This window comes from Pseudoliparis swirei, chromosome 15, assembly GCF_029220125.1.
Source record: "Pseudoliparis swirei isolate HS2019 ecotype Mariana Trench chromosome 15, NWPU_hadal_v1, whole genome shotgun sequence".
NCBI classification, from domain to species: domain Eukaryota; kingdom Metazoa; phylum Chordata; class Actinopteri; order Perciformes; family Liparidae; genus Pseudoliparis; species Pseudoliparis swirei.
Window position 1 is genome coordinate 23,285,278 of NC_079402.1, and position 24,497 is coordinate 23,309,774.

A 24,497-nucleotide genomic window follows, 5' to 3' on the forward strand; every position below is an offset into this window, starting at 1 on the left:
ATGAGCAAAACGAAGACCAAAAGCGACAACAAGACGGAAAAAGCGTTGGCTGCCGAGAAGGAGCAGTTCGGTAAACAACAGGTTCGTTTTGATAATCATAATTATTCGTATAAAACGTTTATACCGTGGTGACGTCATCTTCTTAACTTCGGGAACGTGATGCCCGTTTAGGGAACTTTTGGAGCATTTTAGAAAACCCACAAACGTGAAGCCAAAACCGACAAAATATTTCTCTATATATTTATATCGTGTAATATTGTGTTTCGATAAGAAGTGAGTCCAGCTCGTGTTTCCGGTGTTTCCGGTGTGTCTCTGAGTTTGAGTTTCTCTGCTTTCAGCTGCACAGCATCAGTAAGACTCTGGTCTCCGGCGAGGCTTCCCCCAAAGAGAAGCATGTGCGCAGTATCCTTCTTCCTGGAGCTCCTCTGCTCCGCGAGGCTCAGACTCAACCAGAGGAGCTCAGAGTCCCCAGAGGGTTCATCCTCTGGGAACCCTGAACGACTGCAGGAGCTTTCATCGCGTTGGAATGAAATCTAGATATTTATCTGAGCCACAGATATGAAGCTCATAGTGGAACTAGGAGAGTCAGGATGAACACATTAAATAAGGTTCATCCTCTGGGAACCCTGAACGACTGCAGGAGGTTTCATGGCGATCTGTTGGATTAAATCAAGATATTTATCTCTGAGCCACCGATTTTAATCTCAAGGTGCAACTAGAAGTCACAAGATGAATACATTAAATAAGGTTCATCCTCTGGGAACCCTGAACGTCTAAAGTGAAGTGAATAAGACATGAGAGGAAGGTCACAGGGTCGCCAACATCGGTAGGATTCATCCTCTGGAGGACACAAACGTCTAGAAACGTTCAGGGCATCATCCATCCTGTGGAGGTTGTTGGTAAGTAAAGTCACAGGATGAATACATTAAATAAGGTTCATCCTCTGGGAACCCTGCATGTCTGCAGGAATGACCTTGACAATCCGTTGGAAAGTGAATAAGACATGAGAGGAAGGTCACAGGGTCACCAACATCGGCAGGATTCATCCTCTGGAGGACACGTTCAAGTGGAGTTTGTGCGTCGGTATTCTTTTGATCTTCCTTGACCGCCGCTGTGCCGTCATCATCGTGGGGACGCACCAGGAGGGCGGAGCCTCCACCTTCTGGTCCTACGCCCTCAACCTGCCGCTGTCCAGCAACGCCATCATCAGCTGGAAGTTCTGCTACCTGCTGCACAAGGTGCTGCGGGACGGACACAGGAACGTGAGTTGGGCTCTCTCTCCGCGCGCGCCGCTTTGTCTTCCCCGGTGTAACCTCCCCCTGCTCTCGGTTCCACCCCGCAGAACGTCAGAGATTCTCACCGATACTGCAGAAACGTCAGAGACATGGGCGTCCTCTGGGTGAGGAAAAGCGGCGCAACATTGTGAAGAAGGAACACTGTTTATACAAGAAGGTTTGGTCCAACCTGAGGGTCGGGGCCCTCCGATAGGCCACCGGATAACCCTGAGGGGTCAGGAGAGGAAGCAAACTTAAGTTATGTGAAGTGAATTTATTTAGCTAAAATTGTAGATTTTTTGGGGGTGAAATATTGAATAATTCTTCCAGTTTTGTAAATTTGAATCCATGTGAGAAGTTTGGTGTAAATGTTGAAAACAAGTAGTTTCATCTTTTTAATTTAAGTAATCAGCACTAAATAAAATGATACATATATATATATATATAATATTTATAATATATATTATAATATTTTATACAATATTATAATATACAATATATATAATATATATATATTTATAATTGTATAATATATATTTATATATATTGTAAATTATATATATTGTATATATTATATAATATATATAAATTTATAATTGTATAATATATATTGTATATATATGTATATTATATATATATTAACATACAATATGTGAAATATTGAATGCTAGACTTATCACATAAGTGTCTTCATTTCCAGCTCTTTTAAATAAAGTGTGAGGATTGTATTAATTATGATTGAATCTTTTTAACTTTACTGCGTTGCAGGGAAACCTGCACGATCGGTACGGACACATCGTCGCCTTGTCGGCCAAGTTTCTCGGCCTCAAAATGGAATTTCATGCAAAGGTAATGCATTAATATTATAATTTTTTTATGGTTCTTCATATATGTGAGAAACATAATGACGACCGTTAAAATAAATCCACAGCACAAGACGATCCCGGCGAACCTGGAGACCGGCGACGAGGCGCTGGACAAGGAGACGGGGAACGACGTGGCCAAGATGTACGTCTGCTACCGCGGCCGCTTCAACGTTTATCATGATGACGCTTCATGTGGCTTCTGTTGCAGGCTGGATATGATACAGGAGCTGATGGACTATTGGGACGCCGGGCTAAAGATGCAGGACACGGGTGAGTTACTCTCTCTGCTTTTCTTTTAGAACATAGAAAAACGTAAAAATGGCAGTAAAAAAATCTACGTTTTAGTTTTTAATAACCAAAGATATACTCTTTAAAAATGTCTTATGCATTTAAAGTTCAATTAAAAATCATCTCCTCTCTTAGCTGGAGGAAATAGTTCATTTGTTGGGGACTATTTTGTGCGGCGGATGAATCCAGATCAATGTGTTGTAATGACTCGGAGGAAGAACAGAAGTCGGGCTTTGATGAACTCGCCTGTTCTGGGATTAGTCGACAATAATATAAACTCAGAACTCCTAACTTTGTCCTCCATTGTGTGCAAAGAAATCTATATTTTAGTTATTAAGACCAAACAAAATGGTGTTAAAGATGTACTCTTTCAAAAAAAGTCTTATAAATATTTAGTTCAATGAAAAGAAATGTCCTCTAACAGCTGGAGGAAATAGTTCATTTGTTGGGGACTATTTTGTGCGGCGGATGAATCCCCGTATTTAGATGTCAGGCTTCATATGAATGAACTCCCCTGTTCTCGGATCAGTCGACAACAATAAAGAGTCAGAACTTTGTCGTGTGTTCTTGTGAAGTTCTGCGCCAGCTGGACGCCAACGGCGCCAAGTCGAGCACGGCGGCCGGCCAGTGCCGCCTCACGCCTCTGATCCCGCTGCTCCTGGACTGCAGCCTGCTGTACCACTTCTCCGTGCTCGCCATGTTCAAGCTCCACGGCCGTGAGACGCTTCCACTCCTTCATTTGGCCTTTTTAATTGATGACGATGTCATTATCAATTGTTATTATTGTGTTTACTATGATTCTGTCATTTATTCTCTGACATATTTTAGCATCTTCTGCCTTTTTATTGTGTATTTTCCCTTGTTTGAATATATCGTAGTTTTATTTGATATTTTTACTTCCTTCAAAATCACTTAAAGCTACATATTTTATATAAAAAGCGCTATTTATTATTTATTATTTATTACGTATTATTTATTTATTTTAGTTTTTTTTTATTCATCCCCAGACGGAAATTTCTTGAAGCAGCAGCAAAACATTTTTTTCCAAATAAACAATACAATAAAAAATAAAATAGCATGGCAAAATAGCAAGTTATTTATTATAATTGTATAATTTATTATTTAGTCTACTTATTTGTGTTTATGTTTGATAAATCCTGATGAACATATCTTCTGGTTCTCAGGCCTCGCTCCGGACGTTCTCCTTGGACATCGAGAGCGGTTCCGTGATCTGTTCACCAGGTGAAGCTCGTGGGTTCTGTGTCGTCGGGTCTGTGTCGTCGGTTCTGTCTTGAGGCACAGATACACTCTTACGCTTGTTGTTGGTTCTGTCGGTTCTGTCGGTTCTGTTGCTGACCCTCTGGGTTCCTCTCCTCAGCCTCACTCAGTTCTTCGACCGAGCGAGAGAAATGGAGTTCTTCAAAAGTATCATCCAGATCCCCGACCTCCCCGATGTGAGTACCTCCATGTTCCCACCGGAGGAAATACTCCGGTCCAAAAGCTTTCAAACTTCAGCAAAAGAATTCACTCAGAAAAATATACGAAAAGTACTTTTAGTAAAAGTCTTGAGAAATGGCGTCGCGATTAAAGCCCAAAGGGACACCTTCAAAATGTGTTTTTATCATCAACATTATTAATTCACACATTAGCATTTATTATCTTTTTTAGAAATCAGCAGATCTTCACATTTTAGAAGCTGGAACCATGAAATGTTTTTGCAATTTTGCTTAAAAATTACTTAAAATAAATAAAACTCCGAAGCTCTTCATGTTTTCTGTTTGTAAATCGTTAAGATTTAAAACACATGTAGTGGAGTAAAAAACATCCCACCTCTGAGGTATGAAGTGGTATTAAAGTAGCTCAAGTCTTCACTTAGTGCTGTATTTGAGTAAAGTTTAACTTATATTACCTTGTTGGCGACGCAGGGTCCTCCGAACTTCCTGCGCGCCGCGGCGCTGGGCGAGTACAGGAAGCCGGTGGTGCTGCTGGCCAACGAAGAGGAGGTGGAGACGCACCCGGAGGTAGACACAGGAATTAATATGAATCTAATATAATTATATAATGATTACATTCTATAATTAATATAATGTTTCAAAGCTGTTCTTCTGGTTTCAAGGCTATCGCTCGTGTGTTGAGCAGTAGTATCTTCTTCTTTCAATTTGTAATTTATAATTCATCATTTATCATTCATCATTTTTATCGATTCTTAAAAAAAAAATTATAACATTTTTTAAATTCAACTTTTAGATATATATATATATATTCTATACTTTTTCAATTATAATATTTATTTATTTTGTATTATTATGACATTTTAATTTTGTATTTTTTAATTTTTTATATGTTTATATGTTGTATTTTTAAAAACTTTTTCTATTATTATATTAATTGATTTTGTATTATTGTTATAAAAAGAAATATTTTAAATCTGTTTGTTTATTTATCATTTTGTTTCTACAACTTTTTCTTTTATAATAATTTATTTTGTATTATTATTTCAAAAATTTGTATATACATTTTATTTTTTTATATGTTTATGTATATATATATATATATTTGCTTTCTATTATATTAATTAATTTTGTATTATTATTATAAAAAGTAATACTTTAAATACATTTTATTTTTTAATATGTTTATATATATTTTTATTTTATTTCTATTATACTAATTCATTTTGTATTCTTATAGTTATTATTCTAAAAAGTAATATTTTGATATAGTTATTAATTCCTTCCATCAGTACTACCTGCTCAGCCAGTGTGCCGACGCGCCGGCGGCCCAGCAGGGGGCGACGGAGACCCAGAGCCTGAAGAGGGAGCTGGAGGCGCTCCGGCCGGAGCTGCGGCTCCTGAAGACCGAGGTAAGCCAGGTGGACCGGGGGCCCGATGCCCGGCGGCCCCGAGGCGGCCCGCTGACCGCCCGTTCCCCCCCCCCCAGGCCCAGAGGTGCGTCACCGAGCTCAGGACTCAGGTGAACCACCTGGAGGCCGAGGTGGAGGAGCAGCGCGGCCACAAGCAAGCGGCCATGATGGAGATGGAGCACATGAGGATGGAGGTGGAGGCGCTGAGGGGCCTGAGGGACCTGAGGGGCCTGAGGGACGCCAACGCCGGGGCGGACCGTGAGACACAACACACAACACACAACACCTACCGGATTATTAACAGAAAGAAATCCACTAAAGCTGCAAGAGACAGAACATCAAATAATATATATATATATATGTGTGTATATATACACATGTATATGTATATATATGTGTGTGTGTATATATTATATATATACAGGCACGTGCACAGATAGAGCCCTAGTGGTGCTCAAGCTCCTCCCCTTTTGCCCTGGATGACTAAAGTGCCCTTTTCCCTGGAGACACTTTTTTCATTCATCAGTATTTCAGAATAAAAGTTTCTCTCTCTGTCATCAAGTCCCCCCAAATGTGTTTTAAATAATATTCGACGGGGCATTTATTTGAGAATTTCGCCCCGACATGCTCCGCGGCGCTCACGAGTTCACGAGCCCCCCCCCCTCCTCCCCCCGCCCCTCCTCCTCCTCCAGGCAGGTCTCCTCTCGCCACCAAGCGGCTGCACCTCCTTCTCCTCTGACCCGCAGCACCAGACCAACAGGTCGTGACGTGTTCGTCCCCTGACGTTGTTTTGTGATAAATCAACCACAACATTAGCGGTGCTGAAAACATGACGTCACAACTGGTTTGACGTTTACTAAAAAAATAAACAAACAAAAACTCACGAAATCCGTGATTTCAAAGCCTCGTCCTGCTGTTTACTGACGTTAGTTATGTTTAGAGAGAGGGAGAGAGAGGAGAGAGAGAGAAGAGAAGAGAGAGTGCATTCTTATTCCGTTCTATTTAACAGGGGCTAATCTAGGATTTGCGTGGCCAGACAACAACAAAAAATCAGGAGGCCTCTGGTATTGGTCAGAGGGATGTCTGTTGATGTCTATCAATATCGCTTATTTTCAAAATGACGTCAGAGGGCAATACGGATCCGTATCAGACCAGGAGGGCAATACGTGGCTGGCATGACGACCCATTAGCCAATCAGAACGCTTGTAGGCCTACTGTTGTTGCTATATAATAATTCATCTTTATTCATAAAGAACATGTAAGCTAGTGGTCTGATGCTGCCCAGAGGAGATGCAGGTCGAGGATGTATTGCATCATCAGTGTATTGATGCTTATGCTTCAACTGTCAGAATTTTTTTTGTGGCATTGGGTGCCCTTTTTTTTGGTTTGAGCACCTGCCCCCCAATATATATATATATGTATATATATTAGGGCTGTCAATCGATTTAAAAAAATTAACTAATTAATCGCACATTTTGAAATTCATTAATCGCGATTAAAAGTTTTTTTTCCTTCTTTTTAAAGACAAAACTTCACACAGAGCTGTGTTTTCAAAGAGGCTCCTACCTATAAAGTGCCAGCGAGGTATTTAATATCGTGGATGATAAATTGTTTCTTCAGTGAAACATCCAGATTAGTAAAAAAAAAGAAGTATATTGAGACCCCATTGGTCCTGTCATCTTTAACACTGAACAGCAGAACCAGTGGCCTTGGTAACTGACTGACAGGCGTTTGCATATGACACATACCCACGTGTTATACATCAAACATTCCAGAACAATCTCAGCTCTATTCAATGAGGCACATTGTCCTCGCGCCGTGTTCTCTGCTCTCTGACTGACAGGCTGCTAATGAGCCTTACCTGTGAGGTGGGAGGTCCTTTGTGATTTACTGAGTGTTCATTGGTTGTTGTTTTCACAAAATGTTGACAAACGGATTGACCAATCACGGTGAAGGTTTCGTGTGACGAGTTCTTTCCGCGCCGCGTCCCCCGACACGTCGCCCTCCGTTCCTCTGTGTGTCAGAGGGGGAGACGGGAGGAAGGAGGAGCAGGAGGAAACCCGACTGATTCATCCACGAGTTTAACTCATTTCTGCTCCTTATTTTCGCAGAGAAATAATTGTTTTAAAAACGGAAACAGTGTTAAACCGTACTGCCGCGGTTTGACACTCAGAGGAGTGAAAAAACTTCAACGAACACCGGAAGTAAACAAAATTGCGTTAATTGCGTTAAAATATTTTAGTGCGTTAACACGGCCAAATTAATCGCATAGATTAACGCGTTAACGCTGACAGCCCTAATATCTATATATATACACTACCGTTCAAAAGTTTGGGGTCACCCAGACAATTTTGTGTCTTCCATGAAAACTCACTTTTATTTATAAATGAATTGAACATTTCATAGAACATATAGTCAAGACATTGACAAGGTTAGAAATAATGATTAATATTTGAAGTATTAATTTTGTTCTTCAAACTTCAAGCTCAAAGGAAGGCCAGTTGTATAGCTTATATCACCAGCATAACTGTTTTCAGCTGTGCTAACATAATTGCACAAGGGTTTTCTAATCAGACATTAGTCTTCTAAGGCGATTAGCAAAAACAATGTACCATTAGAACACTGGAGTGATAGTTGATGGAAATGGGCCTCTATACACCTCTGGAGATATTTCATTAGAAACCAGACATTTCACCTAGAAGAGTCATTTACCACATTAACAATGTATAGAGGGTATTTATGATTAATGTTATCTTTATTGAAAAAACAGTGCTTTACTTTGAAGAATAAAGACATTTCTAAGTGACCCCAAATTTTGAACGGTAGTGTATATATATGTGTGTGTATATATACAGGACTGTCTCAGAAAATTAGAATATTGTGATAAAGTTCTTTATTTTCTGTAATGCAATTAAAAAAACAAAAATGTCATGCATTCTGGATTCATTACAAATCAACTGAAATATTGCAAGCCTTTTATTCTTTTAATATTGCTGATTATGGCTTACAGCTTAAGAAAACTCTAAAATCCTATCTCATAAAATTTTAATATTTCCTCAGACCAAGTAAAAAAAAAGATTTATAACAGCTGAGTGTTTGTCAAGGCTCAGGAAACCCTTGCAGGTGTTTCGAGTTAATTAGACAATTCAAGTGATTTGTTTAATACCCTACTAGTATACTTTTTCATGATATTCTAATATTTAGAGATAGGATATTTGAGTTTTCTTAAGCTGTAAGCCATAATCAGCAATAAATCAGAATAAAAGGCTTGCAATATTTCAGTTGATTTGTAATGAATCCAGAATGCATGACATTTTGTTTTTTAAATTGCATTACAGAAAATAAAGAACTTTATCACAATATTCTAATTTTCTGAGACAGTCCTGTATATGTGTGTGTGTGTATATTTATATATATATATGTGTGTGTATATATATATGTATTACACAATTCTCTAAATACATTTGACTCTTGGTCTTCAGACCGCGCTCAGGAGGCGGAGCTTCGCTTCACTCAACTCAAAGAGCGCCACGCAGAGCTGATCACGAGCCACGCCAATCTGATGAGGAAGGTAAGCCGTTAGCTTCTAAACACACTTATATATTTATATTATTTATCCCGATTTATATATCACAATATATGTTGTATATAAGTAAATATGAAATAAGGAATATAAGAAACATATATGACAACAAATGCTGAGAAGTGGGAACCATTGAGATACATTATGTTTCGATATCGATGCAAGAAGAGTATCATCATAATAATAATAATAATAATACTTACAATTTATAAAGTGCTATTCTAGACACTCAAAGACGCTTAATACGATTAAAATAATTAATATTAATACAATAAGAAGTATTCTTATTGTATTAATTTTAATATGCAGTATTATTATGACAGAGTATGACACAGCTGTTTAAAATGATAATGTTATTGTTAAAGGACCTTTTTTAAAGAGTTAAATGAGACGATTGATACCACTCTTAATGAAACTGCAGCAGGTTAGCGTAGCTTAGCACAAAGACTGGAATCCAATGGAGCAGTTAGCCTGGCTCTGTAAAACACTTGTAATGTTACACTTACGCTCATAAAGGAGAGAAAACATGTTGATCAGTGAGACAGAGCCATGCTAGCTGAGCCATGCTAGCTGTCCCCTCCGTTCCCAGTCTTTATGCTAAGCTAAGTGGCTCTTGGCAGCAGCTTCATACGTGTGCGTTATCTCCTCGTCTAACGCTCAGCAACATAAGCGTGGTCATCTCAACACGGCTACATTGTAGCGCTTGTTTGTTTGATGTGTGTTTGTTTGATGTGTGTTTGTTTGTTTGATGTTTGTTTGTTTGATGTTTGTTTGATTTGTTTGTTGTTTGTTTGTGCAGAATGCAGAAACAGGGAAGTGTCTCTCTGATGCGAGACACGGTGAAGACGACTGGCTGAGGATCAAACAGCAGCTGGAGGAGCAGCTGGAGGAGAGGAGCACCGTGGTATTGATTATTGATCACCTCGCCCCATCACATGTATTGATTATTGATCACCTCGCCCCATCACATGTATTGATTATTGATCACCTCGCCCCATCACATGTGGTCTTGATTATTGATCACCTCGCCCGATCACATGTGGTATTGATTATTGATCACCTCGCCCGATCACATGTGGTATTGATTATTGATCACCTCGCCCCATCACATGTATTGATTCTTGATCACCTCGCCCGATCACATGTGGTATTGATTATTGATCTCATCGCCCGATCACATGTGTTATTGATTATTTGTCTCCTCGCCCGATCAGATGTGTTATTGATTATTTGTCTCCTCGCCCGATCAGATGTGTTATTGATTATTTGTCTCCTCGCCCGATCAGATGTGTTATTGATTATTTGTCTCCTCGCCCGATCAGATGTGTTATTGATTATTGGTCTCCTCTCCTGATCAGATGTGTTATTGATTATTGGTCTCCTCTCCCGATCAGGTGGACCAGCAGCAGCAGGAGCTCCAGCGCCTGAACAGAGAGCTGCAGGAGCAGAGAGCCGAGTCGGCTCACCTGCGCAGCTCTCTGGACAACAAAGTGATGGTGAGGCCACAACAACAACAAGACTTTTACAGACTTTTACTTTTATACACAGTTAATACACACTTTCCTTTTTTGGGGTGGTATTTACTGACTTGTCTGTTGGGACACATATTGAAAAGAAAATATAAAAATAAATATTTTAAATATATATTTATTTTTTCTATAACTTTTCTATTATTATATTCATTTATTTCGTATTATTATTATTATACAAAATAATATTTTAAATACATTTTATTTTTTAAATCTAAAAAAACAGGAATGAATATAAATATATTAATAATTTCAAAGCTGCTCTTCTGTTATCTTCTTTTAATTTGTAATTTAATAATTTATAATTTAAATGTTTTAATTGATCATTTATAATGTATACATTAAATGTAACTTATATTTATATATGTTTTTTATTAATTATGTTTCTATAACTTTTTCTATTATTATATATATTTTACTTTTGTTAATTTTTATAATTATTATTAAAAATAATTATTTGGGTTTAATTACCTTTGGTGAACTTACATCCAACCAAACGACAACTTCTGTGTCGCAAATCTCTTGGAGATGAGGTGTAGTACCCGCTGCTGTCCTCTAGGAGGCGAGCGGCGTGCTGGCGGCGCTGCAGGCGGAGCGCGACGCGCTGCAGCGCGCGGCCGTGCAGCGCGAGGCCGAGCTGACGGCGCTGCGGCTGCAGGCCCGGCAGAACCAGGGCTCCCTGGACCTGGAGAGGGACCGGCTGCTCCGGGAGCTGGAGGCCCTGAGGGCCCAGCTGCGGCAGCAGGTACGCGACCTCGTGACCCCGTGACCTCTAGGAATGTCACCCCGCCTGGAGGCCATTACATCTTGCTTCTGTGTGTGTCCTCCCTGAAAAGATGTCCGTCAGCGCGGAGCAGAAGTTGGAGATCGACCGTCTGAGGCGTGAGCTGGACGCCTTGGGGGCGGAGCTACAGCGGGCAAACGGCGCCCTGCACAGCCACGAAATGGTGGGAGGCGGTTAGAGGGACCTTTTGATACCAGAGGGGGAGGAGCTTCCATTAACTTGTGTGTGTGTGTGGTCCTCAGAGCGGCACCCAGCTGAGCAGCTCGGTGGCGGGGCTGCAGGCGGAGAGGGAGGGGCTGCTGCACGCCGCCAGGGACCAGGAGGCGGAGCTTAACGCCCTCAGGCAGCAAGCGCAGCTCCACCAGAGCAACCTGGAGCAGGAGAGAGAGAGGAGGAGCCAGGAGCTGGAGGGCCTCCACACACAGCTGCAGCTACAGGTACACACACACACACACAGCTACAGGTACACACACACACACACACACAGCTACAGGTACACACACACACACACACACACACACATATATACACGCAGCTACAGGTACACACAAACACACACACACACACAGCTACAGGTACACACACACACACACACACAGCTACAGGTACACACACACACACACACACATATATACACGCAGCTACAGGTACACACACACACACATACACACACATGTACACACACAGCTGCAGCTACAGGTACACACACATATATATACACACAGCTGCAGCTACAGGTACACACACACACACACACACACACATATATACACACAGCTGCAGCTACAGGTACACACACACACACACACACATAAATACACACAGCTGCAGCTACAGGTACACACACACACACACATATATACACACAGCTGCAGCTACAGGTACACACACACACACACATATACACACACACACACACATATATACACACAGCTGCAGCTACAGGTACACACACACACACACACATGTACACACACAGCTTCAGCTACAGGTACACACACACATATATGCACAGCTGCAGCTACAGGTACACACACACACACACACATACACACACACACACACACACACATATACACACAGCTGCAGCTACAGGTACACACACACACATACACACACACATGTACACACACAGCTACAGGTACACACACACACACATACATATATACACACAGCTGCAGCTACAGGTACACACATACACACACATGTACACACACACACACATGTACACACACAGCTGCAGCTACAGGTACACACACACATATACACACACACATATATATACACACAGCTGCAGCTACAGGTACACACACACACACACACATACACACATGTACACACACAGCTGCAGCTACAGGTACACACACACACACATACACATACACACACAGGTACACACACACACACACATATATATATATATACACACAGCTACAGGTACACACACATATACACACACATATATACACACAGCTGCAGCTACAGGTACACACACACATATATACACACACAGCTACAGGTACACACACATATATATATACACACAGCTGCAGCTACAGGTACACACACATACACACACACATACACATACACACAGGTACACACACACACACACACACATATATACACACAGCTGCAGCTACAGGTACACACACACATACACACACACAGGTACACACAGCTGCAGCTACATGTATACACACACAGGTACACACACACATATATATACACACACAGCTGCAGCTACAGGTACACACACACATACACACACAGGTACACACACACATATATACACACAGCTGCAGCTACAGGTACACACACACATACACACACAGGTACACACACATATATACACACACAGCTGCAGCTACAGGTACACACACACATACACACACAGGTACACACACACACATATATACACACAGCTGCAGCTACAGGTACACACACACATACACACACAGGTACACACACACACATATATACACACAGCTGCAGCTACAGGTACACACACAGGTACACACACACACATATATATACACACAGCTGCAGCTACAGGTACACACACATACATATATACACACAGCTGCAGCTACAGGTACACACACACACATATATACACACAGCTGCAGCTACAGGTACACACACAGGTACACACACACACATATATATACACACAGCTGCAGCTACAGGTACACACACACACACACACACATATATACACACAGCTGCAGCTACAGGTACACACACATACATATATACACACAGCTGCAGCTACAGGTACACACACACACATATATACACACAGCTGCAGCTACAGGTACACACACACATACACACACAGGTACACACACACACATATATATACACACAGCTACAGGTACACACACACATACACACACAGGTACACACACACACATATATACACACAGCTGCAGCTACAGGTACACACACACATACACACACAGGTACACACACACATATATATACACACAGCTGCAGCTACAGGTACACACACATACACACACACACAGGTACACACACACACATATATACACACAACTGCAGCTACAGGTACACACACATACACATACACACAGGTACACACACACACACATATATACACACACAGCTGCAGCTACAGGTACACACATACACATACACACAGGTACACACACACATATATACACACAGCTGCAGCTACAGGTACACACACACACACACACACACACCTTACGACCCGCACAGTGAAGCTGTGGTGAATGTGTGTGTGTGTGTGCTTGTCCCAGGCATCCCGTGGGGACCATCTCTCCCGGCGGGTGGAGGCGGAGCCTTTCTCTCTGCTGCAGTGCTCCGTGGTCGAGGCGGAGGGCATCGTGCTGGACGCCGTGGCAACGCTGGACGACCCCGTGCACCTGGGCTGCAGCAGCTCGCCGGGTACCACACGCAACGCACACGCAACGCACACGCAATGCACACGCAACGCACACGCAACGCACACGCAATGCAACGCACACGCAACGCACACGCAATGCAACGCACACGCATGTAAGCAGAGTAAATACTTTTTATATTTCTTCAGATTATTTGGTGAATCGAGCTGAAGTCACTTTGATCTCCATCGACAAAATGCAGCAGAACCACCGAGCGTACCTACAGCGCCCCGATGGTGAGGAGCGGTACTACACCCAGTACACACCCAGTACACACCCAGTACACAACCAGTACACACCTAGTACACAACCAGTACACACCCAGTACACACCTAGTACACACCCAGTACACACCCAGTACACACCCAGTACACACCCAGTACACACCTAGTACACAACCAGTACACACCCAGTACACACCTAGTACACACCCAGTACACACCCAGTACACACCCAGTACACACCTAGTACACACCTAGTACACACCCAGTACACACCCAGTACACAACCAGTACACACCTAGTACACACCCAGTACACACCCAGTACACACCCAGTACACACCCAGTACACAACCAGTACACACCAGTACACACAGTACACACCAGTACACACCTAGTACACACCAGTACACACCCAGTACACACCAGTACACACCAGTACACACCCAGTACACACCTAGTACACACCCAGTACACACCCAGTACACAACCAGTACACACCCAGTACACACCTAGTACACACCCAGTACACACCCAGTACACACCTAGTACACACCCAGTACACACCCAGTACACACCCAGTACACACCTAGTACACAACCAGTACACACCTAGTACACACCTAGTACACACCCAGTACACACAGCAGTACACACCCAGTACACACCTAGTACACAACCAGTACACACCCAGTACACACCAGTACACACCCAGTACACACCCAGTACACACCTAGTACACACCCAGTACACACCCAGTACACACCCAGTACACACCCAGTACACACCCAGTACACACCCAGTACACACCCAGTACACACCCAGTACACACCCAGTACACACCCAGTACACAACCAGTACACACCCAGTACACACCAGTACACACCCAGTACACACCCAGTACACACCCAGTACACACCAGTACACAACCAGTACACAACCAGTACACAACCAGTACACACCCAGTACACAACCAGTACACACCCAGTACACACCCAGTACACAACCAGTACACACCCAGTACACACCCAGTACACACCCAGTACACAACCAGTACACAACCAGTACACACCCAGTACACAACCAGTACACACCCAGTACTACACCCAGTACACACCCAGTACACACCCAGTACACACCAGTACACCAGTACACACACCAGTACACCCAGTACACACCCAGTACACACCCAGTACACACCCAGTACACACCCAGTACACACCCAGTACACACCCAGTACACACCCAGTACACACCTAGTACACACCAGTACACACAGTACACACCAGTACACACCCAGTACACACCCAGTACACACCCAGTACACACCAGTACACACCAGTACACACCCAGTACACACCCAGTACACACCCAGTACACACCCAGTACACACCTGGTACACAGTACACCCAGTACACACCCAGTACACACCCAGTACAGTACACACCAGTACACACCTAGTACACCAGTGTACACACCCAGTACACACCCAGTACACAGTACACACCCAGTACTTGTACACACCTGTGTGTACTTGTACACACCTGTACTTGTACACCTGTGTACTTGTACACACCTGTGTACTTGTACTACCTGTGTGTACTTGTACCACCTGTGTACTTGTACCACCTGGTACTTGTACTACCTGTGTACTTGTACTACCTGTGTACTTGTCCTACCTGTGTGTACTTGTACTACCTGTGTACTTGTACTACCTGCGTGTACTTGTACTACCTGTGTACTTGTCCTACCTGTGTGTACTTGTACTACCTGTGTACTTGTACTACCTGTGTACTTGTACCACCTGTGTGTACTTGTACACCTGTGCTTGTACCTGTGTACTACCTGTGTACTTGTACTACCTGTGTACTTGTACTACCTGTGTGTACTTGTACTACCTGTGTACTTGTACTACCTGCGTGTACTTGTACTACCTGTGTGTACTTGTACTACCTGTGTACTTGTACTACCTGTGTGTACTTGTACTACCTGCGTGTACTTGTACTACCTGTGTGTACTTGTACTACCTGCGTGTACTTGTACTACCTGCGTGTACTTGTCCTACCTGTGTGTACTTGTCCTACCTGCGTGTACTTGTACTACCTGCGTGTACTTGTCCTACCTGCGTGTACTTGTACTACCTGTGTGTACTTGTACTACCTGTGTACTTGTACTACCTGTGTGTACTTGTACTACCTGTGTGTACTTGTACTACCTGTGTACTTGTACTACCTGCTTGTACTCTTGTACCTACCTGCATGTACTTGTCCCACCTGTGCTTGTACTTGTACCACTGTGTGTACTTGTACCACCTGTGTGTACTTGTACCACCTGTGTGCTTGTACCACCTGTGCTTGTCCCACCCTGTGTACTTGTACTACCTGTGTGCTTGTACCACCTGTGTACTTGTACCACCTGTGTACTTGTACCTACTGTGTGTACTTGTCCCACCTGTGTGTACTTGTACTTGTACCACCTGTGTACTTGTACCACCTGTGTGCTTGTACCACCTGTGTACTTGTACCTGCAGTACTTGCACTTGTACTACCTGTGTACTTGTACTACCTGTGTACTTGTACTACCTGTGTGTACTTGTACTACCTGCGTGTACTTGTACTACCTGTGTACTTGTACTACCTGTGTACTTGTACTACCTGCGTGTACTTGTACTACCTGTGTACTTGTACTACCTGTGTACTTATCCTACCTGTGTGTACTACCTGTACCACCATGTGTACTTGTACCACCTGTGTGCTTGTACTACCTGTGTGTACTTGTCCCACCTGTGTACTTGTACTACCTGCGTGTACTTGTACTACCTGTGTACTTGTCCTACCTGTGTGTACTTGTACTACCTGTGTACTTGTACTACCTGTGTACTTGTCCTACCTGTGTGTACTTGTACTACCTGTGTACTTGTACTACCTGTGTACTTGTACTACCTGTGTGTACTTGTACTACCTGTATTTACTTGTACTACCTGTGTACTTGTACCACCTGTGTGTGCTTGTACTACCTGTGTGTACTTGTACTACCTGTGTGTACTTGTCCTACCTGTGTGTACTTGTACTACCTGCGTGTACTTGTCCTACCTGCGTGTACTACCTGTGTACTTGTACCACCTGTGTGTACTTGTCCCACCTGTGTACTTGTACCACCTGTGTGTACTTGTACCACCTGTGTGTACTTGTACTACCTGTGTGTACTTGTCCTACCTGTGTACTTGTACTACCTGCGTGTACTTGTCCTACCTGTGTGTACTTGTACTACCTGTGTGTACTTGTCCTACCTGCGTGTACTTGTCCTACCTGTGTGTACTTGTACTACCTGTGTACTTGTCCTACCTGTGTGTACTTGTACTACCTGTGTACTTGTCCTACCTGTGTGTACTTGTACTACCTGCGTGTACTTGTCCTACCTGCGTGTACTTGTCCTACCTGCGTGTACTTGTCCTACCTGTGTACTTGTCCCACCTGTGTGTACTTGTCCCACCTGTGTACTTGTCCTGCCTGGTACTTGTCCCACCTGTACTTGTACTACCTGCGTGTACTTGTACTACCTGTGTGTACTTGTCCTACCTGCGTGTACTTGTCCTACCTGCGTGTACTTGTCCTACCTGCGTGTACTTGTACTACCTGCGTGTACTTGTCCTACCTGCGTGTACTTGTCCTACCTGTGTGTACTTGTACTACCTGCGTGTACTTGTTCACCTGTGTACTTGTCCTACCTGTGTGTACTTGTCCTACCTGTGTGTACTTGTACTACCTGCGTGTACTTGTCCTACCTGCGTGTACTTGTCCTACCTGTGTGTACTTGTACTACCTGTGTGTACTTGTCCTACCTGTGTGTACTTGTCCTACCTGCGTGTACTTGTCCTACCTGCGTGTACTTGTACTACCTGTACTTGTCCTACCTGTGTGCTTGTACCACCTGTGCTTGTCCCACCTGTGTGCTTGTACCACCTGTGTGTACTTGTCCCACCTGTGTACTTGTCCACCTGTGTACTTGTACTACCTGTGTACTTGTCCTACCTGCGTGTACTTGTACTACCTGCGTGTACTTGTCCTACCTGCGTGTACTTGTACTACCTGCGTGTACTTGTCCTACCTGCGTGTACTTGTCCTACCTGCGTGTACTTGTCCTACCTGCGTGTACTTGTCCTACCTGCGTGTACTTGTACTACCTGCGTGTACTTGTCCTACCTGCGTGTACTTGTACTACCTGCGTGTACTTGTCCTACCTGCGTGTACTTGTACTACCTGTGTACTTGTCCTACCTGCGTGTACTTGTCCTACCTGCGTGTACTTGTACTACCTGTGTACTTGTCCTACCTGCGTGTACTTGTCCTACCTGCGTGTACTTGTCCTACCTGCGTGTACTTGTCCTACCTGCGTGTACTTGTCCTACCTGCGTGTACTTGTCCACCTGTGTACTTGTCCTACCTGTGTACTTGTCCCACCTGTGTACTTGTCCCACCTGTGTACTTGTCCCACCTCGTGTACTTGTCCACCTGTGTACTTGTACTACCTGCATGTACTTGTACTACCTGTGTGTACTTGTCCACTCCTGTACTTGTCCCACTGCGTACTTGTACCACCTCATGTGCCCTTGTACTACCTGTGTACTTGTACCACCATGTACTTGTACTCCAGCGATTGACTCAGTTCTCACCTCGTACGGCCTGTGTACTTGTCCACACGGTACTTGTCCCACTCCGTACTTGTACCACCTGTACTTGTACACACCTGCGTACATGTACACGACCATGCACATGTACATGTACACGTACATGTACACATGCACATGTTCACATGTACAAGTACACATGTACAAGTACACATGTACAGGTACTTGTACACATGTACTTGTACACATGTACCTGTACTTGTACACATGTACCTGTACTTGTACATACCACATGTACATGTACCTGTACACATGTACATGTACATACTTGTACACATGTACCTGTACTTGTCCACATGTACTTGTACATGTACCTGTACTTGTACACATGTACCTGTACACATGTACATGTACCTGTACACATGTACCTGTACTTGTACACATGTACTTGTACACATGTACCTGTACTTGTCCACATGTACTTGTACACATGTACCTGTACTTGTCCACATGTACCTGTACTTGTACACATGTACCTGTACTTGTCCACATGTACCTGTACACATGTACCTGTTCACATGTACCTGTTCACATGTACCTGTACACGTGTACCTGTACACATGTACCTGTACTTGTCCACATGTACTTGTACACATGTACCTGTACTTGTCCACATGTACTTGTACACATGTACCTGTACTTGTACACATGTACCTGTACACATGTACATGTACCTGTACACATGTACATGTACCTGTACACATGTACCTGTACTTGTACACATGTACCTGTACTTGTCACATGTACTTGTACACATGTACCTGTACTTGTACACATGTACCTGTACTTGTCCACATGTACTTGTACACATGTACCTGTACTTGTACACATGTACCTGTACTTGTACACATGTACTTGTACACATGTACCTGTACTTGTCCACATGTACTTGTACACATGTACCTGTACTTGTACACATGTACTTGTACACATGTACCTGTACTTGTACACATGTACTTGTACACATGTACTTGTACACATGTACCTGTACTTGTACACATGTACTTGTACACATGTACCTGTACTTGTCCACATGTACTTGTACACATGTACCTGTACTTGTACACATGTACTTGTACTTGTCCACATGTACTTGTACACATGTACCTGTACTTGTACACATGTACCTGTACTTGTACACATGTACCTGTACTTGTACACATGTACCTGTACTTGTCCACATGTACTTGTACACATGTACTTGTACACATGTACCTGTACTTGTACACATGTACTTGTACACATGTACCTGTACTTGTCCACATGTACTTGTACACATGTACCTGTACTTGTCCACATGTACTTGTACACATGTACCTGTACTTGTCCACATGTACCTGTACACATGTACCTGTACTTGTACATGTACTTGTACACATGTACTTGTACACATGTACCTGTACTTGTCCACATGTACTTGTACACATGTACCTGTACTTGTACCCGTGTCACGGTCCTCCAGGCCTGGCCGACGGCTGCCGTCTCTGTGCTGATCTCTGCCTCCAGTACCTGAAGGACCTGAAGCTGCAGGCCTCGTTACCGAGGGCAGATCCCTCCGCTGTGCGCCGCAGCGTGCAGCGGATCCTCGCCCTGGCACAGGTGAGCCTCGCAGTACCACAAAGTACATGTGTGTATATATAAATACATATATAAGTACATAAACGCTGTGTTCCTCAGGACCTGCGTCCCAAAGGACGGGACGTCCTCAAAGAGGAGCTGGGAGCCATGGTGGACCAGGAGATGATCGCCACGGCAACGGCCATCGAAGAGGCGGTGCTCAGGATGGACGTGAGGACACACACACACACACACACACACAGACACACACTGACACACACAGATAGACACACACACACACACACACACACAGACACACACTGACACACACAGATAGACACACACTCACACACACACAGACACACACACACACACATAGACACACACACACACACACACAGAGACACACAGACACACACACACACACAGAGACACACAGACACACACACACTGACACACACAGATAGACACACACTCACACACACACAGAGACACACACACACACACACACACACACACACACACACACACACACACACACTCACACACACACACACACACACACACACACACACTCACACACACACACACTCCCCTCTCTGTCCTCAGGAGATCCTGAACCAGACGAGGAGAGAAGCGTCTGGCGTCCAGCTGGAGGTCAACCAGAGGTGAGAGAGCTGCTCCAGAGGAGAGGACTGCAGCGCCACACACCTGACCTGTGTGTGTGTGTGTGTGTGTGTGTGTGTGTGTGTGTGTGTGTGTGTGTGTGTGTGTGTGAATCTGTGTGTGTGTGTGTGTGTCTGTGTGTGTCTGTGTGTGTCTCTGTGTGTGTGTGTCTGTGTGTGTGTCTGTGTGTGTGTGTGTGTGTCTGTGTGTGTGTGTGTGTGTGTGTGTGTGTGTCTGTGTGTGTGTGTCTGTGTGTGTGTGTGTGTGTGTGTGTGTGTGTGTGTGTGTGTGTGTGTGTGTGTGTCTGTGTGTGTCTGTGTGTGTGTGTGTGTGTGTGTGTGTGTGTGTGTGTGTGTGTCTGTGTGTGTGTCTCTGTGTGTGTGTGTCTGTGTGTGTCTGTGTGTGTGTGTGTGTGTGTGTGTTCCTCCTCTCAGCATCCTGGGATCCTGTTCAGACCTCATGAAGGTCAGAACATCGGCTTCTTCTTCTGTGGTGGTTTAAATTCATTTGTCTTCATTTGTTTAAACTCCTCCTCTTCCTCTTCCTCCTCCTCCTCCTCCAGGCCGTTCACATGCTGGTGACGGCGTCCACCGACCTGCAGAAGGACATCGTGGAGGGCGGCCGGGTGAGTTTGACATCTTCAGGAACCTTTGAGTTGCTTTCAAGGAAAGAAGTTCGACGTGAACCTAATGATTTGATTGTGGCGATGCAAAGTGAAGGTGATCATCAGTGAGCTCTGGATTTAGAATATTATATATATCGTATTCTAAAAACACAGAAACAAGCCGACCAATCGGAGCTCACGGTCCGGCTCCCCGTCAGGAGGTCAAAGTCTCCGCGGTGCGTTCACTGACCCGTGGTTCTCTCTCCAGGGAGCGGCGTCCGTCACCGACTTCTACGCCAAAAACTCTCGCTGGACCGAAGGCCTGATCTCCGCCTCCAAGGCCGTCGGCTGGGGCGCCACGCAGCTGCTGTGAGTCCCGCAACGCGAGTGCTGTCGTTGAACATGGACCCCCCCTCACCCCCCCTCTGTGTCGCCCAGGGACTCGGCCGACCGCGTGGTGGGCGCGGACGGAGCGTACGAGGAGCTCATCGCGTGTTCTCACGAGATCGCGGCGAGCACGGCTCACCTGGTCGCCGCCTCCAAGGTACGACACGCTGCTGCTGTGTGGAGCCCTGAGTGCACCTGAATGCACCTGCTGGGCTTTTGTGTTAAACTTAAACTGGTCCGATCTGGTCTAACTGGTCCGATCTGGTCTAACTAGTCCGATCTGGTATTAAACTGGTCCGATCTGGTCTAACTGGTCTAACTGGTCCGATCTGGTCTAACTGGTCCGATCTGGTCTAACTGGTCCGATCTGGTCTAACTGGTCCGATCTTCGTGGCGCTCTGAACTCTTTCAGGTGAAGGCCGACCGCGGCAACAAGAAGCTTCAGACGCTGAAGCAGGCGTCGCGGCACGTGAACGACATGGCGGCGCTGGTCGTCACCTCCACCAAACACGGGCAGCTGCAGATCTCCGACCAAGGTGGGGGGGTGGGGGGTGGGGGGGGTGACGCCCTACTGTCCCGCCAGCGTTGACCCCGTGACCTCTCTCAGGTGCGATGGACTTCTCCGGCATGTCGCTGATCAAGCTGAAAACGGAGGAGATGGAAGCTCAGGTGAGGCGTTCGAGTCCCCGACGTTTCTCCCGTGGTTTTGAGAGTTTCTAACCAGCGGTGGAGTACTGTCCCTTTAAGGGTCTGAACGACTCCTGACGACTGCGTGGCCTCTGGGTCTCTCAGGTGAAGGTGCTGCAGCTGGAGAGCCAGCTGGACCAGGAGCGGGTCCGCCTGGGGGAGCTGAGGAAGAGGCACTACGAGCTGGACGCCGCCAGGGACGGGAACGCCAACATGGCCGCCGGGAACGCTGCCGCCGCCGGGGACGCCGACGACTACGACTTCCCCCCGCCGCCGCCGCCCAACCTGCTGGACTCCGCGCCGGAGCCTCAGTCCTCCTCACAGACAGAGCCGCACCTGAACACCCAGAGCTATCCGTCCACCAATCCCTTTGCCCCGACCCAGACCGTCACCCCGACCCAGACCTTCCCCCAGACCCAGACCTTCCCCCAGACCGTCACCCCGACCCAGACCTCCCCCCCGACCCAGACCTTCCCCCAGACCGTCACCCCGACCCAGACCTTCCCCCAGACCGTCACCCCGACCCAGACCTCCACCCCGACCCAGACCTTCCCCAGACCGTCACCCGACCCAGACCTCCCCACCCAGACCTTCCCCAGACCCAGACCGTCACCCCGACCCAGACCGTCACCCCGATCCAGACCTTCCCCCCGACCCAGACCTTCCCCCCGACCCAGACCTTCCCCCCGATCGAGACCTTCCCCCCGACCCAGACATTCCCTCAGACCGTCACCCCGACCCAGACATTCCCCCAGACCCAGACCTTCCCCCGGACCGTCACCCCGACCCAGACCTTCCCCCAGACCTTCCCCCCGACCCAGACATTCCCTCAGACCGTCACCCCGACCCAGACGTTCCCCCAGACCGTCACCCCGACCCAGACCTTCCCCCGGACTGTCACCCCGACCCAGACCTTCCCCCCGACCCAGACCTTACCCCAGACCCAGACCTTCCCCCAGACCTTCCCCCCGACCCAGACATTCCCTCAGACCGTCACCCCGACCCAGACCTTCCCCCAGACCGTCACCCCGACCCAGACCTTCCCCCCGATTCAAGCCTACACCCCAACAATCACTTGCACCCCGACCCAGACTCACCTAACACCCCAGACCTACTCCCCCAGCCTCTCCCGGCCTAATTCTCCATCTCTGCTGAAAACGCCGGCGTCGCCCACTGCCGAGCCCACCGCCGAGCCCGCCGCCAAGCCCGCCTCCAGGAGGACCAACATCTTTACCAAATCTGGGAACTTGCTGAAGAACGCGGTGAGGGCTGAAACCTAAACACCTCGACTCTAACGTAGAAGAACCTGGTGTCTCTTGAGGATTAATGTTTTCTTCTTCTTCTTCTTTTTCTTTTATTGCAGTTCAAACGAGGTGAAGCTGGAACCGGGGAATCTTGAAGCCAAAAGCACTTTCAAATATACTTATATAACTTTGAATCACTCATTAGGAGCTTAAAATTACACATTTTTAGCTAAATGTGCAAATTGATAGTCTATTTTTGTTATCATACAATATATCATGTGACTGATTACTGTTATTAAAAACCATTAAATGATCTGAGGCGGTTTGGTTC

At 45.4% G+C, this 24,497-nt stretch overlaps 1 protein-coding gene across 1 annotated transcript; it reads left to right on the top strand.

Moving 5' to 3' along the window:
* LOC130204929 (huntingtin-interacting protein 1-related protein-like) lies at positions 1–24,480 on the top strand. The gene is made up of 33 exons (XM_056431938.1): positions 1–81; positions 339–403; positions 1,121–1,262; positions 1,343–1,399; positions 2,043–2,123; positions 2,206–2,282; positions 2,349–2,410; positions 3,004–3,144; positions 3,613–3,670; positions 3,807–3,882; positions 4,354–4,449; positions 5,172–5,291; positions 5,369–5,549; positions 8,774–8,862; positions 9,674–9,778; positions 10,269–10,370; positions 10,963–11,148; positions 11,240–11,350; positions 11,430–11,624; positions 13,974–14,121; positions 14,267–14,386; positions 20,484–20,620; positions 20,699–20,809; positions 21,188–21,246; positions 21,679–21,709; positions 21,807–21,869; positions 22,117–22,217; positions 22,287–22,392; positions 22,648–22,771; positions 22,843–22,904; positions 23,028–23,472; positions 23,511–24,184; positions 24,286–24,480. Exons 1-33 carry the CDS (start codon positions 1–3, stop codon positions 24,319–24,321), a joined length of 4,242 nt encoding a protein of 1,413 aa, XP_056287913.1. The 3' UTR covers positions 24,322–24,480.
* Positions 24,481–24,497: the final 17 nt, after the last annotated feature.